This window comes from Hypanus sabinus, chromosome 5, assembly GCF_030144855.1.
Source record: "Hypanus sabinus isolate sHypSab1 chromosome 5, sHypSab1.hap1, whole genome shotgun sequence".
NCBI classification, from domain to species: Eukaryota; Metazoa; Chordata; class Chondrichthyes; order Myliobatiformes; family Dasyatidae; genus Hypanus; species Hypanus sabinus.
This window is the reverse complement of record NC_082710.1, coordinates 184,195,240-184,212,099: the sequence shown is the minus strand read 5'-3', so window position 1 is coordinate 184,212,099 and position 16,860 is coordinate 184,195,240. Positions and strand designations below refer to the sequence as shown.

General features: G+C 52.2%; 1 protein-coding gene across 1 annotated transcript in view; it reads left to right on the top strand.

Moving 5' to 3' along the window:
* slc44a4 (solute carrier family 44 member 4) overlaps nt 1–16,860 on the top strand; it is a 156,872-nt gene that overhangs the window by 120,465 nt on the left and 19,547 nt on the right. The window contains exons 15-21 of the mRNA XM_059971111.1: nt 5,546–5,802; nt 9,461–9,555; nt 10,092–10,195; nt 11,708–11,781; nt 12,503–12,573; nt 13,816–13,910; nt 15,889–15,973. Coding sequence (XP_059827094.1) covers nt 5,546–5,802; nt 9,461–9,555; nt 10,092–10,195; nt 11,708–11,781; nt 12,503–12,573; nt 13,816–13,910; nt 15,889–15,973 — 781 coding nt within the window. The remainder of the gene's footprint in view (nt 1–5,545; nt 5,803–9,460; nt 9,556–10,091; nt 10,196–11,707; nt 11,782–12,502; nt 12,574–13,815; nt 13,911–15,888; nt 15,974–16,860) is intronic.

Here is a 16,860-nt window from a genome sequence, read left to right as displayed (position 1 = left end):
AGTGACTGTTCAGAGGGGTAGTGACTGTTCAGAGGGGTAGTGACTGTTCAGAGCCGGACAGCTGAGGGGTAGTGACTGTCCTGAGGGGTAGTGACTGTTCAGAGCCGGACAGCTGAGGGGTAGTGACTGTCCTGAGGGGTAGTGACTGTTCAGAGGGGTAGTGACTGTTCAGAGCCGGACATCTGAGGGGTAGTGACTGTCCTGAGGGGTAGTGACTGTTCAGAGGGGTAGTGGCTGTTCAGAGGGGTAGTGACTGTTCAGAGGGGTAGTGACTGTTCTGAGGGGTAGTGACTGTTCAGAGGGGTAGTGACTGTTCTGAGGGGTAGTGACTGTTCTGAGGGGTAGTGACTGTTCAGAGCCGGACAGCTGAGGGGTAGTGACTGTTCAGAGGGGTAGTGACTGTTCCTGAGGGGTAGTGACTGTTCCTGAGGGGTAGTGACTGTTCTGAGGGGTAGTGACTGTTCTGAGGGGTAGTGACTGTTCAGAGCCGGACAGCTGAGGGGTAGTGACTGTTCAGAGGGGTAGTGACTGTTCCTGAGGGGTAGTGACTGTTCTGAGGGGTAGTGACTGTTCAGAGCCGGACAGCTGAGGGGTAGTGACTGTTCTGAGGGGTAGTGACTGTTCAGAGGCGTAGTGACTGTTCAGAGCCGGACAGCTGAGGGGTAGTGACTGTTCTGAGGGGTAGTGACTGTTCAGAGGCGTAGTGACTGTTCAGAGGGGTAGTGACTGTTCAGAGGCGTAGTGACTGTTCAGAGCCGGACAGCTGAGGGGTAGTGACTGTTCTGAGGGGTAGTGACTGTTCTGAGGCGTAGTGACTGTTCAGAGGGGTAGTGACTGTTCAGAGCCGGACAGCTGAGGGGTAGTGACTGTTCTGAGGGGTAGTGACTGTCCTGAGCCGGACAGCTGAGGGGTAGTGACTGTTCTGAGGGGTAGTGACTGTTCAGAGGGGTAGTGACTGTTCAGAGCCGGACAGCTGAGGGGTAGTGACTGTTCAGAGGGGTAGTGACTGTTCTGAGGGGTAATGACTGTTCTGAGGGGTAGTGACTGTTCAGAGCCGGGCAGCTGAGGGGTAGTGACTGTTCTGAGGGGTAGTGACTGTTCCTGAGGGGTAGTGACTGTTCAGAGGGGTAGTGACTGTTCAGAGCCGGGCAGCTGAGGGGTAGTGACTGTTCTGAGGGGTAGTGACTGTTCTGAGGGGTAGTGACTGTTCAGAGCCGGGCAGCTGAGGGGTAGTGACTGTTCTGAGGGGTAGTGACTGTTCCTGAGGGGTAGTGACTGTTCCTGAGGGGTAGTGGCTGTTCTGAGGGGTAGTGACTGTTCAGAGGGGTAGTGACTGTTCCTGAGGGGTAGTGACTGTTCAGAGGGGTAGTGACTGTCCAGAGCCGGACAGCTGAGGGGTAGTGACTGTTCTGAGGGGTAGTGACTGTTCAGAGGGGTAGTGACTGTTCAGAGGGGTAGTGACTGTTCAGAGCCGGACAGCTGAGGGGTAGTGACTGTCCTGAGGGGTAGTGACTGTTCAGAGGGGTAGTGACTGTCCTGAGGGGTAGTGACTGTTCAGAGCCGGACAGCTGAGGGGTAGTGACTGTCCTGAGGGGTAGTGACTGTTCTGAGGGGTAGTGACTGTTCTGAGGGGTAGTGACTGTCCAGAGCCGGACAGCTGAGGGGTAGTGACTGTTCAGAGGGGTAGTGACTGTTCCTGAGGGGTAGTGACTGTTCAGAGGGGAAGTGACTGTTCCTGAGGGGTAGTGACTGTTCCTGAGGGGTAGTGACTGTTCCTGAGGGGTAGTGGCTGTTCTGAGGGGTAGTGACTGTTCAGAGGGGTAGTGACTGTTCCTGAGGGGTAGTGACTGTCCAGAGCCGGACAGCTGAGGGGTAGTGACTGTTCTGAGGGGTAGTGACTGTTCAGAGCCGGACAGCTGAGGGGTAGTGACTGTTCTGAGGGGTAGTGACTGTCCAGAGCCGGACAGCTGAGGGGTAGTGACTGTTCAGAGGGGTAGTGACTGTTCAGAGGGGTAGTGACTGTTCAGAGCCGGGCAGCTGAGGGGTAGTGACTGTTCTGAGGGGTAGTGACTGTTCTGAGGGGTAGTGGCTGTTCAGAGGGGTAGTGACTGTTCTGAGGGGTAGTGACTGTTCAGAGGGGTAGTGACTGTTCAGAGCCGGACAGCTGAGGGGTAGTGGCTGTTCAGAGGGGTAGTGACTGTTCTGAGGGGTAGTGACTGTTCAGAGGGGTAGTGACTGTTCCTGAGGGGTAGTGACTGTTCCTGAGGGGTAGTGACTGCTCAGAGGGGAAGTGACTGTTCAGAGGGGTAGTGACTGTTCAGAGGGGTAGTGACTGTTCAGAGGGGTAGTGACTGTTCCTGAGGGGTAGTGACTGTTCAGAGGGGTAGTGACTGTTCCTGAGGGGTAGTGGCTGTTCTGAGGGGTAGTGACTGTTCAGAGGGGTAGTGACTGTTCCTGAGGGGTAGTGACTGTCCAGAGCCGGACAGCTGAGGGGTAGTGACTGTTCTGAGGGGTAGTGACTGTTCAGAGGGGTAGTGACTGTTCTGAGGGGTAGTGACTGTTCCTGAGGGGTAGTGGCTGTTCTGAGGGGTAGTGACTGTTCAGAGGGGTAGTGACTGTTCCTGAGGGGTAGTGACTGTCCAGAGCCGGACAGCTGAGGGGTAGTGACTGTTCTGAGGGGTAGTGACTGTTCTGAGGGGTAGTGACTGTTCAGAGCCGGACAGCTGAGGGGTAGTGACTGTTCTGAGGGGTAGTGACTGTTCAGAGGGGTAGTGACTGTTCAGAGGGGTAGTGACTGTTCTGAGGGGTAGTGACTGTTCTGAGGGGTAGTGACTGTTCAGAGCCGGACAGCTGAGGGGTAGTGACTGTTCAGAGGGGTAGTGACTGTTCAGAGGGGTAGTGACTGTTCAGAGCTGGGCAGCTGAGGGGTAGTGACTGTTCTGAGGGGTAGTGACTGTTCAGAGCCGGACAGCTGAGGGGTAGTGACTGTTCAGAGGGGTAGTGACTGTTCAGAGGGGTAGTGACTGTTCAGAGGGGTAGTGACTGTTCAGAGCCGGACAGCTGAGGGGTAGTGACTGTTCAGAGGGGTAGTGACTGTTCTGAGGGGTAGTGGCTGTTCAGAGGGGTAGTGACTGTTCAGAGCTGGGCAGCTGAGGGGTAGTGACTGTTCAGAGCCGGACAGCTGAGGGGTAGTGACTGTTCAGAGGGGTAGTGACTGTTCTGAGGGGTAGTGACTGTTCTGAGGGGTAGTGGCTGTTCAGAGGGGTAGTGACTGTTCAGAGCTGGGCAGCTGAGGGGTAGTGACTGTTCTGAGGGGTAGTGACTGTTCTGAGGGGTAGTGGCTGTTCAGAGGGGTAGTGACTGTTCTGAGGGGTAGTGACTGTCCAGAGCCGGACAGCTGAGGGGTAGTGACTGTTCAGAGGGGTAGTGACTGTTCCTGAGGGGTAGTGACTGTCCAGAGGGGTAGTGACTGTTCCTGAGGGGTAGTGACTGTTCAGAGGGGAAGTGACTGTTCAGAGGGGTAGTGACTGTTCAGAGGGGTAGTGACTGTTCCTGAGGGGTAGTGACTGTTCCTGAGGGGTAGTGGCTGTTCTGAGGGGTAGTGACTGTTCAGAGGGGTAGTGACTGTTCCTGAGGGGTAGTGACTGTCCAGAGCCGGACAGCTGAGGGTTAGTGACTGTTCTGAGGGGTAGTGACTGTTCAGAGGGGTAGTGACTGTCCAGAGCCGGACAGCTGAGGGGTAGTAACTGTTCTGAGGGGTAGTGACTGTTTCTGAGGGGTAGTGGCTGTTCAGAGGGGTAGTGACTGTTCTGAGGGGTAGTGACTGTCCAGAGCCGGACAGCTGAGGGGTAGTGACTGTTCAGAGGGGTAGTGACTGTTCCTGAGGGGTAGTGACTGTTCCTGAGGGGTAGTGACTGTTCAGAGGGGAAGTGACTGTTCAGAGGGGTAGTGACTGTTCAGAGGGGTAGTGACTGTTCCTGAGGGGTAGTGACTGTTCCTGAGGGGTAGTGGCTGTTCTGAGGGGTAGTGACTGTTCAGAGGGGTAGTGACTGTTCTGAGGGGTAGTGACTGTCCAGAGCCGGACAGCTGAGGGGTAGTGACTGTTCAGAGGGGTAGTGACTGTTCCTGAGGGGTAGTGACTGTTCAGAGGGGTAGTGACTGTTCTGAGGGGTAGTGACTGTTCCTGAGGGGTAGTGACTGTTCCTGAGGGGTAGTGACTGTTCAGAGGGGTAGTGACTGTTCCTGAGGGGTAGTGACTGTTCTGAGGGGTAGTGACTGTTCAGAGGGGTAGTGACTGTTCAGAGGGGTAGTGACTGTTCAGAGCCAGACAGCTGAGGGGTAGTGACTGTTCAGAGCCGGACAGTCCTCCATGAGTTTCCTTAAACCCATTCCTCATCCTCCACTCCTCCCTGTCTCTATAAACCCATTCCTCATCCTCCACTCCTCCCTGTCTCTATAAACCCATTCCTCATCCTCCACTCCTCCCTGTCTCTATAAACCCATTCCTCATCCTCCACTCCGCCCTGTCTCTATAAACCCATTCCTCATCCTCCACTCCTCCCTGTCTCTATAAACCCATTCCTCATCCTCCACTCCTCCCTGTCTCTATAAACCCATTCCTCATCCTCCACTCCTCCCTGTCTCTATAAACCCATTCCTCATCCTCCACTCCTCCCTGTCTCTATAAACCCATTCCTCATCCTCCACTCCTCCCTGTCTCTATAAACCCATTCCTCATCCTCCACTCCTCCCTGTCTCTATAAACCCATTCCTCCCTGAGTTTTAACTACTGTAAGAAATTCCTTAAACCCATTCAGTTAACAGACAACATGGAGCCTCATCCTCCACTCCCCCAAGTCTCCTCTCCCTCTGTGTACGGCTACAGAATGTGGAACACTTCAGTACGGTACAGGTCCTTTCGCCTACAGTGTTGGGCCAACATTCTCATCTACCTCAATCTAACCCTTCCCATTTTTCTCCATCAATGTGGAGGGGAGAGTGAGACTGATCTTGGAGTAGGTTAACAGGTGGGCCCAACTCTGCTGTACCATGAGGGTTTTGTAGGGGCTTCCAGGGTAGTCCAATCTGGTGACCGAGGGGAGTTCAGTTGTAGTGTGATGTCAGGTGGTGTAAGGAGGGGGTAGGTGAGGTGGGGAATAAAAGGAGGGAGTGAAAGACAGTCAGCAGTGATATGGGCTGACAAATGGCATGGGAGAGCTCTAGGACAACTTGGAAGGGGCTTCTTTCTTCATAAGCCCATCGCCCCTGCTGGGGCAGCATCAGCCCCCCAGAGTGCTTTGTCCTGGGCCAATCAAACGATTGTTCCTGTGACTTTCACCACATAACTTCATGGATCCAGAGGAAGTTCCTCCCTCTCCCAGGGACGAGGTCTCAGGAGCTTCTGTCGGCGTTTCTGTCGCTCTGGGTTTTTGTGGGATGGGGTTCCAAGTCCCGTGCCTGACCCCTCCCATTTCGTAGCTGGGCAGAGTTAACCTGGGAAGATGGGACAGACTAACCATTCCATCCCTTTCCCCCTCCCACCCAGAACTTCAACGCATCGGCATACAGCTGCGACACGGTGAAGTGTGCCTTCTACAAGTACAATGACAAGGGCATCCTCCAACGTAACCTCTTCCAGCTGCAGATCTACAACATCATCGGCTTCCTGTGGTGCATTAACTTCGTCATTGCCCTGGGGCAGTGCACCCTGGCCGGAGCCTTCGCCTCCTACTACTGGGCCTTCAAAAAGCCTCGGGACATCCCCTACTTCGCAGTGTCTGGTTCCTTCATGCGTACCCTCAGGTGAGGAACATATCCCCCTCAGCGTTCGCTGAGTTTAAAGATAAGGAAAAAGATTGCTTTTATTTGTCACATCAAAGCACCACTGAAATGCATCATTTGTGTCAACGGCCAATGCCGTCTGAAAATGGAGTGGCACAGTTAGCACAATGGGTTACAGCACCAGCAACCCAGGTTCAATTCTCACTGCTGCCTGTAATACATTCGTACGTTCTCCCCGTGATCGCGTGGGTTTCTCCGCTTTCCTCCCACATTCCAAAGATGTTACGGGTTGGTAGGCAAAGTGGTTATTGTAAATTATCCCATGATTAGGCTATGGTTAATATGTGGCACAGCTCGAAGGCTGCAAGAGCCTTTTTACACTTCCAACTCTAACATGGCATGACCACACTCCCTAACACGTGGGGGGAAATACCGAGAGGTAATGTTGCAGCTATATAGGACCCTGGTCAGATCCCACTTGGAGTACTGTGCTCAGTTCTGGTCACCTCACTACAGGAAAGATGTGGAAGCCATAGAAAGGGTGCAGAGGAGACTTACGAAGATGTTGCCTGGATTGGGGAGCATGCCTTATGAGAATAGGTTCAGTGAACTCGGCCTTTTCTCCTTGGAGCAATGGAGGATGAGAGGTGACCTGATAGAGGTGTATAAGGTGATGAGAGGCATTGATTGTGTGGGTAGTCAGAGGCTTTTTCCCAGGGCTGAAATGACTAGCCAGAGAGGGCACAGTTTTAAGGTGCTTGGTACAGAGGAGATGTCAGGGGTAAGTTTTTTTTATACAAGGAGTGGTGAGTGCGTGGAACGGGCTGCCGGTGACGGTGGTGGAGACCGATACAATAGCGTCTTTTAAGAGGCTCCTGGATAAGTTCATGGAGCTCAGAAAAATAAAGGGCTTTGGGTAACCGGAGGTAATTTCTTAAGTAAGTACATGTTCAGCACAGCATTGTGGGCCGAAGGACCTGTATTCTGCTGTAGGTTTTCTATGTTTCTATGAAACCAGAGCACGTAGAAAATCCAAGTAGTCACTGGGAGGACGTATAAACTCCTTAAGGACAGCAGCGGGCAATGAACACGGATCGGTGATTGCAGGCACTGCAGAGCATTGTGCTAACGGTGGCATTACTGTTTGTCTGGCTGGTTGCTGCCTTCTGGAGCATCATTTATTGAAGGCATCGACTCCTAATCAAACCACAGGGCCCGGCCTGTCAAAGCATCAACCTCATGTCGTTTGGAACGGCGGGTTCTTACAGCTACAGTCTCTTCTTCTTTTAAATTTAAAGTTCATAGATTCTCAATGCTCTGCAAGTTGCTAGGGTAGTTCAGAAGGTGTACGGTGTGTTAGCCTCCATTAGTCAGGGGACTGAGTTCAAGAGTTGTGAGGTGATGGCCCTGGTTAGACCACTCTTGGACTATTGTGTTTAGTTCTGGTCTTAACATTACAGGAAGGGTGTGGAAGCTTTAGAGAGCATGCCGTGGAGATTTATCAGGATTAGAGAGCACATCCTATGAGGACAGGCTGAGTGAGCTAGGACATTACTCTCTGATGCAAAGGAAGATGAGAGGTGACTTGACAGAGAAGTATAAGATAACGGGGCCACTAATCACCAGTGAGTTACTTATTTATTTAGAGCAGAACTGGCCCTTCTGGCCCACCGAGCCTTGCCACTCGTTTGGGGGGGGGGGGGGTAAATCTCGTGATTTAGGTGGTGGTCGTCCAGCGTTTCAGACGAACCAGCGGTGGCTGGTTGTTTTGCAAGGAGGGGTTGGATGTGTTTGTGAGAGTGAGATAGAGAGATAGATATCAGAGGAGATTTACCAGGATGCTGCCTGGATTAGAGAGGATGCAGAGGAGATTCACCAGGATGCAGCCTGGATTAGAGAGGGTGCAGAGGAGATTTACCAGGATGCTGCCTGGATTAGAGAGGGTACAGAGGAGATTTACCAGGATGCTGCCTGGATTAGAGAGGATGCAGAGGAGATTCACCAGGATGCAGCCTGGATTAGAGAGGGTGCAGAGGAGATTTACCAGGATGCTGCCTGGATTAGAGAGGGTGCAGAGGAGATTCACCAGGATGCTGCCTGGATTAGAGAGGGTGCAGAGGAGATTCATCAGGATGCTGCCTGGATTAGAGAGTGTGCAGTGGAGATTCACTAGGATGCTGCCTGGATTAGAGACGGTGCAGAGGAGATTCACCACGATGCTGCCTGGATTAGAGAGGGTGCAGAGGAGGTTTACCAGGACACTGTCTGGATTAGAGAGGGTGCAGAGGAGATTGACCAAGATGCTGCCTGGATTAGAGAGTGTGCAGAGGAGATTGACCAGGATGTTGCCCGGATTAGAGAGGGTGCAGAGGAGATTGACCAGGATGCTGCCTGGATTAGAGAGGGTGCAGAGGAGATTGACCAGGACGCTGCCTGGATTAGAGAGGGTGTAGAGGAGATTGACCAGGATGCTGCCTGGATTAGACAGGGTGCAGAGGAGATTGACCAGGATGCTGCCTGGATTAGAGGGGGTGCAGAGGAGATTCAGCAGGATGCTGCCTGGATTAGAGAGGGTGCAGAGGAGATTTACCAGGATGCTGCCTGGATTAGAGAGGGTGCAGAGGAGATTCACCAGGATGCTGCCTGGATTAGAGAGTGTGCAGAGGAGATTCACCAGGATGCTGCCTGGATTAGAGAGAGTGCAGAGGAGATTCACCAGGATGCTGCCTGGATTAGAGAGGGTGCAGAGGAGATTCACCAGGATGCTGCCTGGATTAGAGAGGGTGCAGAGGAGATTCACCAGGATGCTGCCTGGATTAGAGAGGGTGCAGAGGAGATTCACCAGGATGCTGCCTGGATTAGAGAGGGTGCAGAGGAGATTCACCAGGATGCTGCCTGGATTAGAGAGTGTGCAGAGGAGATTCACCAGGATGCTGCCTGGATTAGAGAGAGTGCAGAGGAGATTCACCAGGATGCTGCCTGGATTAGAGAGGGTGCAGAGGAGATTCACCAGGATGCTGCCTGGATTAGAGAGGGTGCAGAGGAGATTCACCAGGATGCTGCCTGGATTAGAGAGGGTGCAGAGGAGATTCACCAGGATGCTGCCTGGATTAGAGGGGGTGCAGAGGAGATTCACCAGGATGCTGCCTGGATTAGAGAGGGTGCAGAGGAGATTCACCAGGATGCTGCCTGGATTAGAGAGGGTGCAGAAGGAGATTCACCAGGATGCTGCCTGGATTAGAGAGGGTGCAGAGGAGATTCACCAGGATGCTGCCTGGATTAGAGAGGGTGTCTTATCAGGACCGCTTTCTCTTTGGAGCGATGAGGTGAGGTGACAGAGATTTACAAGATGATAAGACACAGATTGAGCGGACAGCCAGAGTGTTTTCCCCAGGGTGATGGTAGCTCGTGTGGGGGGGTATGATTGGAGGAACGTAAAGGGGAGATGTCGGGGTAGTCGTTTTCACACAGAACATGGTGGTGATGGAGGCAGATAGATTAGTAACACTCGAGAAACTCTTAGGTAGGCACATGATGATGGAAAATGGAGGGTTATGTAGGAGGAATGAGTTAGATTTATTTTTGAGTAATTTAAAGTGTCTGTGTGCGAGTGTGTGCATGTTCCAGGGAGACACGAAGAAACCGAAGGAGACTCTAACGTTGTATCGCTTTCGTTCAGATATCACACTGGGTCCCTGGCTTTCGGAGCCCTCATCCTGACCATCGTACAGCTCATCCGCATCATCCTCGAGTACCTCGACCACAAGCTGAAAAGTAAGAGCCCGCTGAAGGGGGTGTGGAGTGGCATGGGTGGATCTGTGGGGTAGCAGATGAGGGGCTGAGGTCAATAAAGAGTTCAAACATTGGTAAACACAAGAAATTCTGCAGACGTCGGAAATGTAGAGCAACACACTCACAGGTCAGGCAACGTCTATGGAGATAAATAAACAGTCGACATTTCAGGCCAAAACCATTCTTCAGGATGGGGAAGGGAAAGTTGGATTAAGATTTGGACAGGGGTGTGGGAAAGGAACAGAGAGTGGAACCAATCAGTCTCTTCAACTGAACTAGCATAGACACAATGGGCTGAATGGCCTTCTTCAGTACGCAGCAGAATTCCATTGGACAAGCACCTAAGCTGCATCCTTCAAGCAAGATTCTACCTCCCACAGGGGCCTTGTTCTTGCTCTCTCTCTCCCTCTCCCTTGTGTCCTCTCAAGTTCACACACATACCCTTAGACAATGCTTTATGCCCCCCAGAGACGATGCTTTACCCCTCCTGAGACAATGCTTTACCCCTCCCCCTGCAGACGTACAGAACCCGGTCACCCGGTTCCTGATGTGCTGCCTCAAGTGCTGCTTCTGGTGCCTGGAGAAGTTCATTAAGTTCCTGAACCGCAACGCCTACATCATGGTGAGGCGAGTGGGGAGGGGCGGGGAGGCGAGGGCGGAGGGAGGCGAGGGGGTACTAGATCAGCAAAGGGATTTGGGAGTCCTTGTGCGGGATTCCCTGAAGGTTCATTTGCAGGTGGAGATTGTGGTGAGGAAGGCAGATGCAAAGTTAGCATCCATTTTGAGAGGGTAGGGTACAAACACAGAGAGGTAATGCTGAGTCATTGGGCAGACGGCTCCTGGAGTGTTGTGAGCAGCCTTAGGACTCCACCGTAGAAAAGATGAGAGGGTCCAGAGGACATTCACGAGAATAGTCCCAGGAACGAAACCAAAGGGTTAATGTGAGAGGGGTGTTTGATGGCTCTGGGCCTGTACTCGCTGGGGTTTAGAATGGGGTAGGGGGAATCTCATTGAAAGGCCTAGATAGAGTGGACGTGGAGACGGTTTCCAATAGTGGGAGAGTCTGGGATCAGAGGACACAGATAGAGTGGATGTGGAGAGGATGTTTCCTATAGCGGGAGAGACTAGGACCAGAGGGCACAGTTAGAGTGGATGTGGAGAGGATGTTTCCTATAGTGGGAGAGTCTAGGACCAGAGGGCACAGATAGAGTGGATGTGGAGAGGATGTTTCCAATAGTGGGGGAATCTAGGACCAGAGGACACAGATAGAGTGGATGTGGAGACCATGTTTCCTATAGTGGGGGAGTCTAGGACCAGAGGGCACAGGTAGAGTGGATGTGGAGAGGATGTTTCCTATAGTGGGAGAGATAGGAACAGAGGGCACAGATAGAGTGGATGTGGAGAGGATGTTTCCTATAGTGGGGGAGTCTAGGACCAGGGGACACAGAGAGAGTGGACGTGGAGAGGATGTTTCCAATAGTGGGGGAATCTAGGACCAGAGGGCACAGATAGAGTGGATGTGGAGAGGATGTTTCCTATAGTGGGGGAGTCTAGGACCAGAGCACACAGATAGAGTGGATGTGGAGAGAATGTTTCCTATAGTGGGGGAGTCTAGGACCAGAGCACACAGATAGAGTGGATGTGGAGAGGATTTTTCCTATGGTGGGGGAGTCTGGGATCAGAGGGCACGGCTTCAGAATAGAGGAACGTCCATTTGGAACAGAGATGAGGAGGAATTTCTTTAGCCAGAGGGTTGTGAATCTGTGGAATTCATTGCCTCAGACAACTGTGGAGGTCAAGTCATTGGGTGCGTTTAAATGGATGTTGGTAGGGTTTTGGTTGGTGTGATCATGTCAGGTGACAGGGGAGGGGAATGGGACTGAGAGGGAAAATACATCTGCCATGATGGAATGGTGGAGCAGATTCTGCTCCTGTGTCTGACGGTCAAGCTGCGGGGAGGGTGGAGGGGAAAACGAGAAATATTCCCAACATAGGGGTGGGTGGGAGTGCTCTGGGCCTCTGTGGAATGGAAATGGGCGGGACTCTGTAAACAGTGGGGGGGGGGGGGAAACAGACACGGATAGATGGGTGGATGGGCTCTGGCACCGTTTTACTTTAACCCCTCTCTCTGTAGATCGCAGTGTACGGCAAAAACTTCTGTGTTTCAGCCAAGAACGCCTTCAAGCTGCTCATGAGGAACATCGTCAGGTGAGACCCCTCCCCCACTCATTTCCCTGCCCGGTGAGGGGCTGCGTCTGATTCTCAGGCTGTAGTTGGACCCCAGAGTCTCGTACGGGTTTCACCCTCTGTCGGGAGTGACGTGTGTTCCGGTCTCTCAGTCGAACGGGTATTGTGATCATCAGCCGAAGAGAAGTCACTGACCGCGATGATGGGTTGGGATTGGGGGAAGGGATGAAAGGGGTACGGGGGAGGGAGTGAGGGGTGTGAAGAGTGTACAAAGGATGCAGAGGGAGGGGAAGGGGAAAAAGAGAGAGAGGGAGGGGAGAGAGAGGGAAGGGAGAGGGGGAGGGAGTTTGTGGGCAAGGGGAGAGAGGAGAAGGGAGGGAAAGAGGGGACAGGAGGCTGAGGGAGAGAAGGGGATGGAGGGAAAGAGAGAGTGAGGGAAGGGGAGAAAGGGACAAGGGGAAGAGGAGGGCAAGAGTGGACAAAGGGCAAGAGGAAAGGGAATGGGTAGAGATGGACCACGTTATGGAAAGAGGGTGAGGAGGAGGGAACGAGAGGGGTTTTTGCACTGGCATGGACTCAGCTGTCTGGATGTGGTCCACCCGGAGTTCCCAAAGGTATCTGGAATACTGTGAAGCTAGGCCTCCCCCTCCCTCCCAGCCGTGGAGGGAATGCCTGCACCGGTGGGATCCGCTGTTCCCAGTGGAAGGAGAGTGACCTGCTCTGTGTTTTCTGACCCTCTCAGGGTGGTGGTCCTTGATAAAATGACTGACCTGCTGCTGTTCTTCGGGAAGCTGTTGGTGGTCGGTGGAGTGGGTGAGTTACCGAGTCCGGTTCCGTCTGGGACACTCGATCCGAGTCCGGTTCCGTCTGGGACACTCGATCCGAGTCCGGTTCCGTCTGGGACACTCGATCCGAGTCTGGTTCGGTCTGGGACACTCGATCCGAGTCCGGTTCGGTCTGGGACACTCGATCCGAGTCCGGTTCGGTCTGGGACACTCGATCCGAGTCCGGTTCGGTCTGGGACACTCGATCCGAGTCCGGTTCGGTCTGGGACACTCAATCTGAGTCCTTCTGTCTGATTCCAGCATGGTTTGGGTCCCTCAGACCCTGGCCTATGACCCTCTGAAGAAATACATTTACTTTGAACTTTGAAACCATTCTAATCTGTGTAGCGGTCTAAATGTTTTAAAAATGTAATCGTATCTGTCTCTCCCACTCCCACTGACAGCTCATTCCGTGTACTCACCTCCTTCCAACTGGGAAAATTGCCAGTCAGATCATTTACACATTTAGATTCGCCTCCTGTGGGCAAAAGACCCTTATTGCTGCCCCTCCTGGTTTTCTCACCTCTCCTGTCTGGCACCAGGAGAACCGCACCCTCCTCATAGGGTGGAGAGCTATGCTGGCTTTGGCTCTTGGTAGGGTCACCCATACCAACCAGGTCAAAGGGCAGAGGTCAGACTAAGAGCGGTCCTCTGACCCTCCGGGTTTGGGGGTTCAGCTCAGGGCTAACAAGCCTGACTGGGAAAACAAAACTGTTAGGGTAACGGGAATGAATAACGCTTCCACATCTGAGTGTGACGGTATTCCTGAGTCTCCACCTGGCACTTGCGTGGCTGACAGTCATGAAAAGCGAGAGGGAGCTCCTGAGCACTGTGACTGTCGGTGATGGAGGACCTACATTGCTGCCTTAAATGCAGCAGCATAACTCATGGACGTGGTCTGGGCTGAGCTAGACTGGGTAAGGAAGGCAGTTTCACCTCCCCAAGGGGCATTAGTGAAAGCGATATTCTCATCGATCCTGGGATTGTCCTTGCCATACTGGTCAGAGAGCGGCCGAGAGATTGAGGCGGTGTATGACCCTCTCCCTCTCTTCCAGGCATCCTGGGCTGAGCTAGACTGGGTAAGGAAGGGGTGATTGAGGCGGAGTGATTGAGGTGGTGTATGACCCTCTCCCTCTCTTCCAGGCATCCTGGGCTGAGCTAGACTGGGTAAGGAAGGGGTGATTGAGGCGGAGTGATTGAGGTGGTGTATGACCCTCTCCCTCTCTTCCAGGCGTCCTGGCATTCTTCTTCTTCACTAATCGGATTAAGATCTCAGATCCGACGTTCCAGGTTCCTGTACTCAACTACTATTGGCTTCCGATTCTGGTAGGCACACACATTTATATGTCTGTATACACTTTCTCAGATTTACAGTTATGTAACGTATTGTACCGCTGCCACAGAACTACAAACGCCAGGGCAGCCGCACCAAACTCCGTAGGTCAGACAGCATCGATGGAAATGAATAAACAGTCGACATTTCGGGCCAATACCCTTCATCAGGGCTGGAGGGGGTGGGGAAGGACGGGGGGAAGGGAAGGGGTGTAAACTAAGAGGTGAAACCAGGTGGGTCGGGGAGGGGAATCGTGAAACAAGAAACCGGGGGGGGGGGTGATAATTGGCAAAGGAGCAGAGGTGCTCGACCATGTTTATCTCTGACCTGAGACTGTGTCATTTTCCTTCAGCCTGGAGGTGGAGAGCGACACTGGCTGATCCTCAGTAAACACACAAAACCATTCAGAAACATACACAGTGAGATGGGGAGGGTGCAGACACAGAATCAAAACCAGGTTGATTATCACGGGCATATGTCGTGAAGTGAGGCAACAGCTGGCTGGCAAACCCAGTCAGGTTGTCTACTGTATCCAGTGCTCCCAACATGGCCACCTTCGCACAGGTGTGACCCAACAGAGGTTGGGGGACTGCTTTGTCAAAAACCTGCGCTCCATCGGCAGAAAGACTTTCCTGCTGGCTAACCATTTTACTCCCAGTTCCATTCCCATTCCGACATTTCAGTCCGTGGCCTCCTCAACGGCCGCGATGAGCCCTCTCTCGAGGGGAGGAGCAACATCGTGTACTCTGCCTGGATGGCCTCCAACTTGATGACATGAACATTGATTTCTCTAACTTCCACTAATTTATCGCGTCCCTCTTCTCTCATTTTTGATTCTCCATTCTGGTTTCCCTCTTACCCCTTCTGTTCTCTTCACCTACCCCTCACCTCCCTCTGGTGCCCCTCTTTCTCCCGTGGTCCACTCTCCTCTCCTATGAGATTCCTTCTTCTTCAGCCCTTCACCTTTTCCATCTCTCACCTCCCCTTTGTCTCCCCTCCCCCACCTCCTTCTACATCTGATCTCACCCATCACCTACCAGCTTGTCCTCCTTCCCCTCCACCCTCCTTCTTCTGGCTTCCACACTCTTTCCTTTCCAGTCCTGATGAAGGGTCTCCGCCCGAAACATTGACTGTTTATTCATTTGCACCGATCCTGCTGAGTTCCTCCAGATTAGGAATAGGATTAGACCAACTGGTCCATCATGGCTGATTTATTACCCCTCTTCTACCCATTCTCCTCTTTAACACCCTGACTGATCACGGTGTTGCTCAAGAAAGCGAATATAAGAGCAAGGATGTAATGTTGATGCTTTACAGGCAGCACTGTGTCGACTGTACGCTTTTCCACAGATGCTGCCTGGCCTGCTGAGTCCCCCCAGCATTTTGTGATCATTACTTGGAGTATTGCCAGCAGTTTTTGGGTCTGTTACCTAAGAAAGGTCCAGAGGAGGTTCACGAGAATGACCCCAGATATGGGGAGCATTTGATGGCTCTGGGTCTGTACTCACTGGAGTGTACAAGAGGTGGGGAGGGGGGTGATCTCATTGAAACCTATCGAATATTGAAAGGCCTCAATCGAGGGAATGTGGCGAGGATGTTTCCTATGGCCGAGAGCCTAAGACCAGAGGGCATAGTCTCAGAACAGAAAAATGTCCTTTAAAAACAGAGATGAGGAGGAATTTCTTTAGCCAAAGGAATGGTGAATCTATGGAATTCATTGCTGTGAAGGCCACTTCATTAGGCATATTTAAAGTGGAGGTTGATATGTTCTTCATTGGTCAGGATATCAAAGGTTATGGGGAGAAGGCAGGAGAGTCGGGTTGAGACGGTTAATAAATCGTTGAATAGCAGATCAGACTCGATGGGCTGAAGGGCTTAATTCTGTTCTTATGGTCTTGTGGTCTTATCCTGTCTTTGGCATATCGCCCTTGTGGGGCTGCACAGTTAACTGACGCTCGTGTTGTTCCGCAGACTCTCGTGGTTGGCTCGTACATGATCGCGCAGGGATTTTTCAGTGTATACAACATGTGTGTGGACACCCTCTTCCTCTGCTTCTGTAAGTACTTCCTGGCCCTTCCCTCCCTCCCCCGCCGAGAGCACAGCACTCCCGCCCCTCCATCGGGGCCTCCAGCCTTTCATTCATGGAGTCATGAAACATACAACACGAGAACATGACTCCATCATTCATGGAGTCATTGAAACATACAACACGAGAACAGGCACTTCTGTCCTCAGAACCAGGGCCACCGTTCTGCCCACCAAAGCTCACCCCATCCGCCCGTGATTAAAGGTAAAAAATTAGCTTTTTTGTCACACGTACATCAAAACATACAGTCATAAACAACCTTGAACAGATTGATTTCTAATGTCATTTCCAGTAAAGATCAAAATCTGATGCAGCACAAAAAAAGTACAATTATAATATTTACTGAAATACAGCACTGAACAGGCCCCAGCAGCCCTTTGTGCCGTGCTTCCCAGTAACCCAAGCCTAATCATAGGACAGTTCACAATGACCAATTAACCCCACTTTGGACTGTGGAGCACACACACGCACTCCACGGGGAGGACAGGCAGATTCCTTACCAGAATTGAACTCCGAACTCCGACTCCCCGAGCTGTAATAGTGTCGAACTAACCACGACACTACCGTGGTGTCCATGTTATAATTCACATTATTGATAATATCTCTGGATATTGATGACTTCCTTAAGGGGTTATCAAGGCAAGGTGTAGACTGTAAACATTTCAACAGATTGAAAATAAAGACTGGCTTCATAACGACCAACACATTCTGAGGACAGTGGAGCCAGCAAGGGTCACCAGATTACCGGCACAGACGTAGCATGTCCACTACTTGATAACCCTCACCCATATGTCTTCTGGAGCACCTGGAAGAAACGTATGCAGTCAGGTGGAGAATGTACAAACTCCTTATAGACA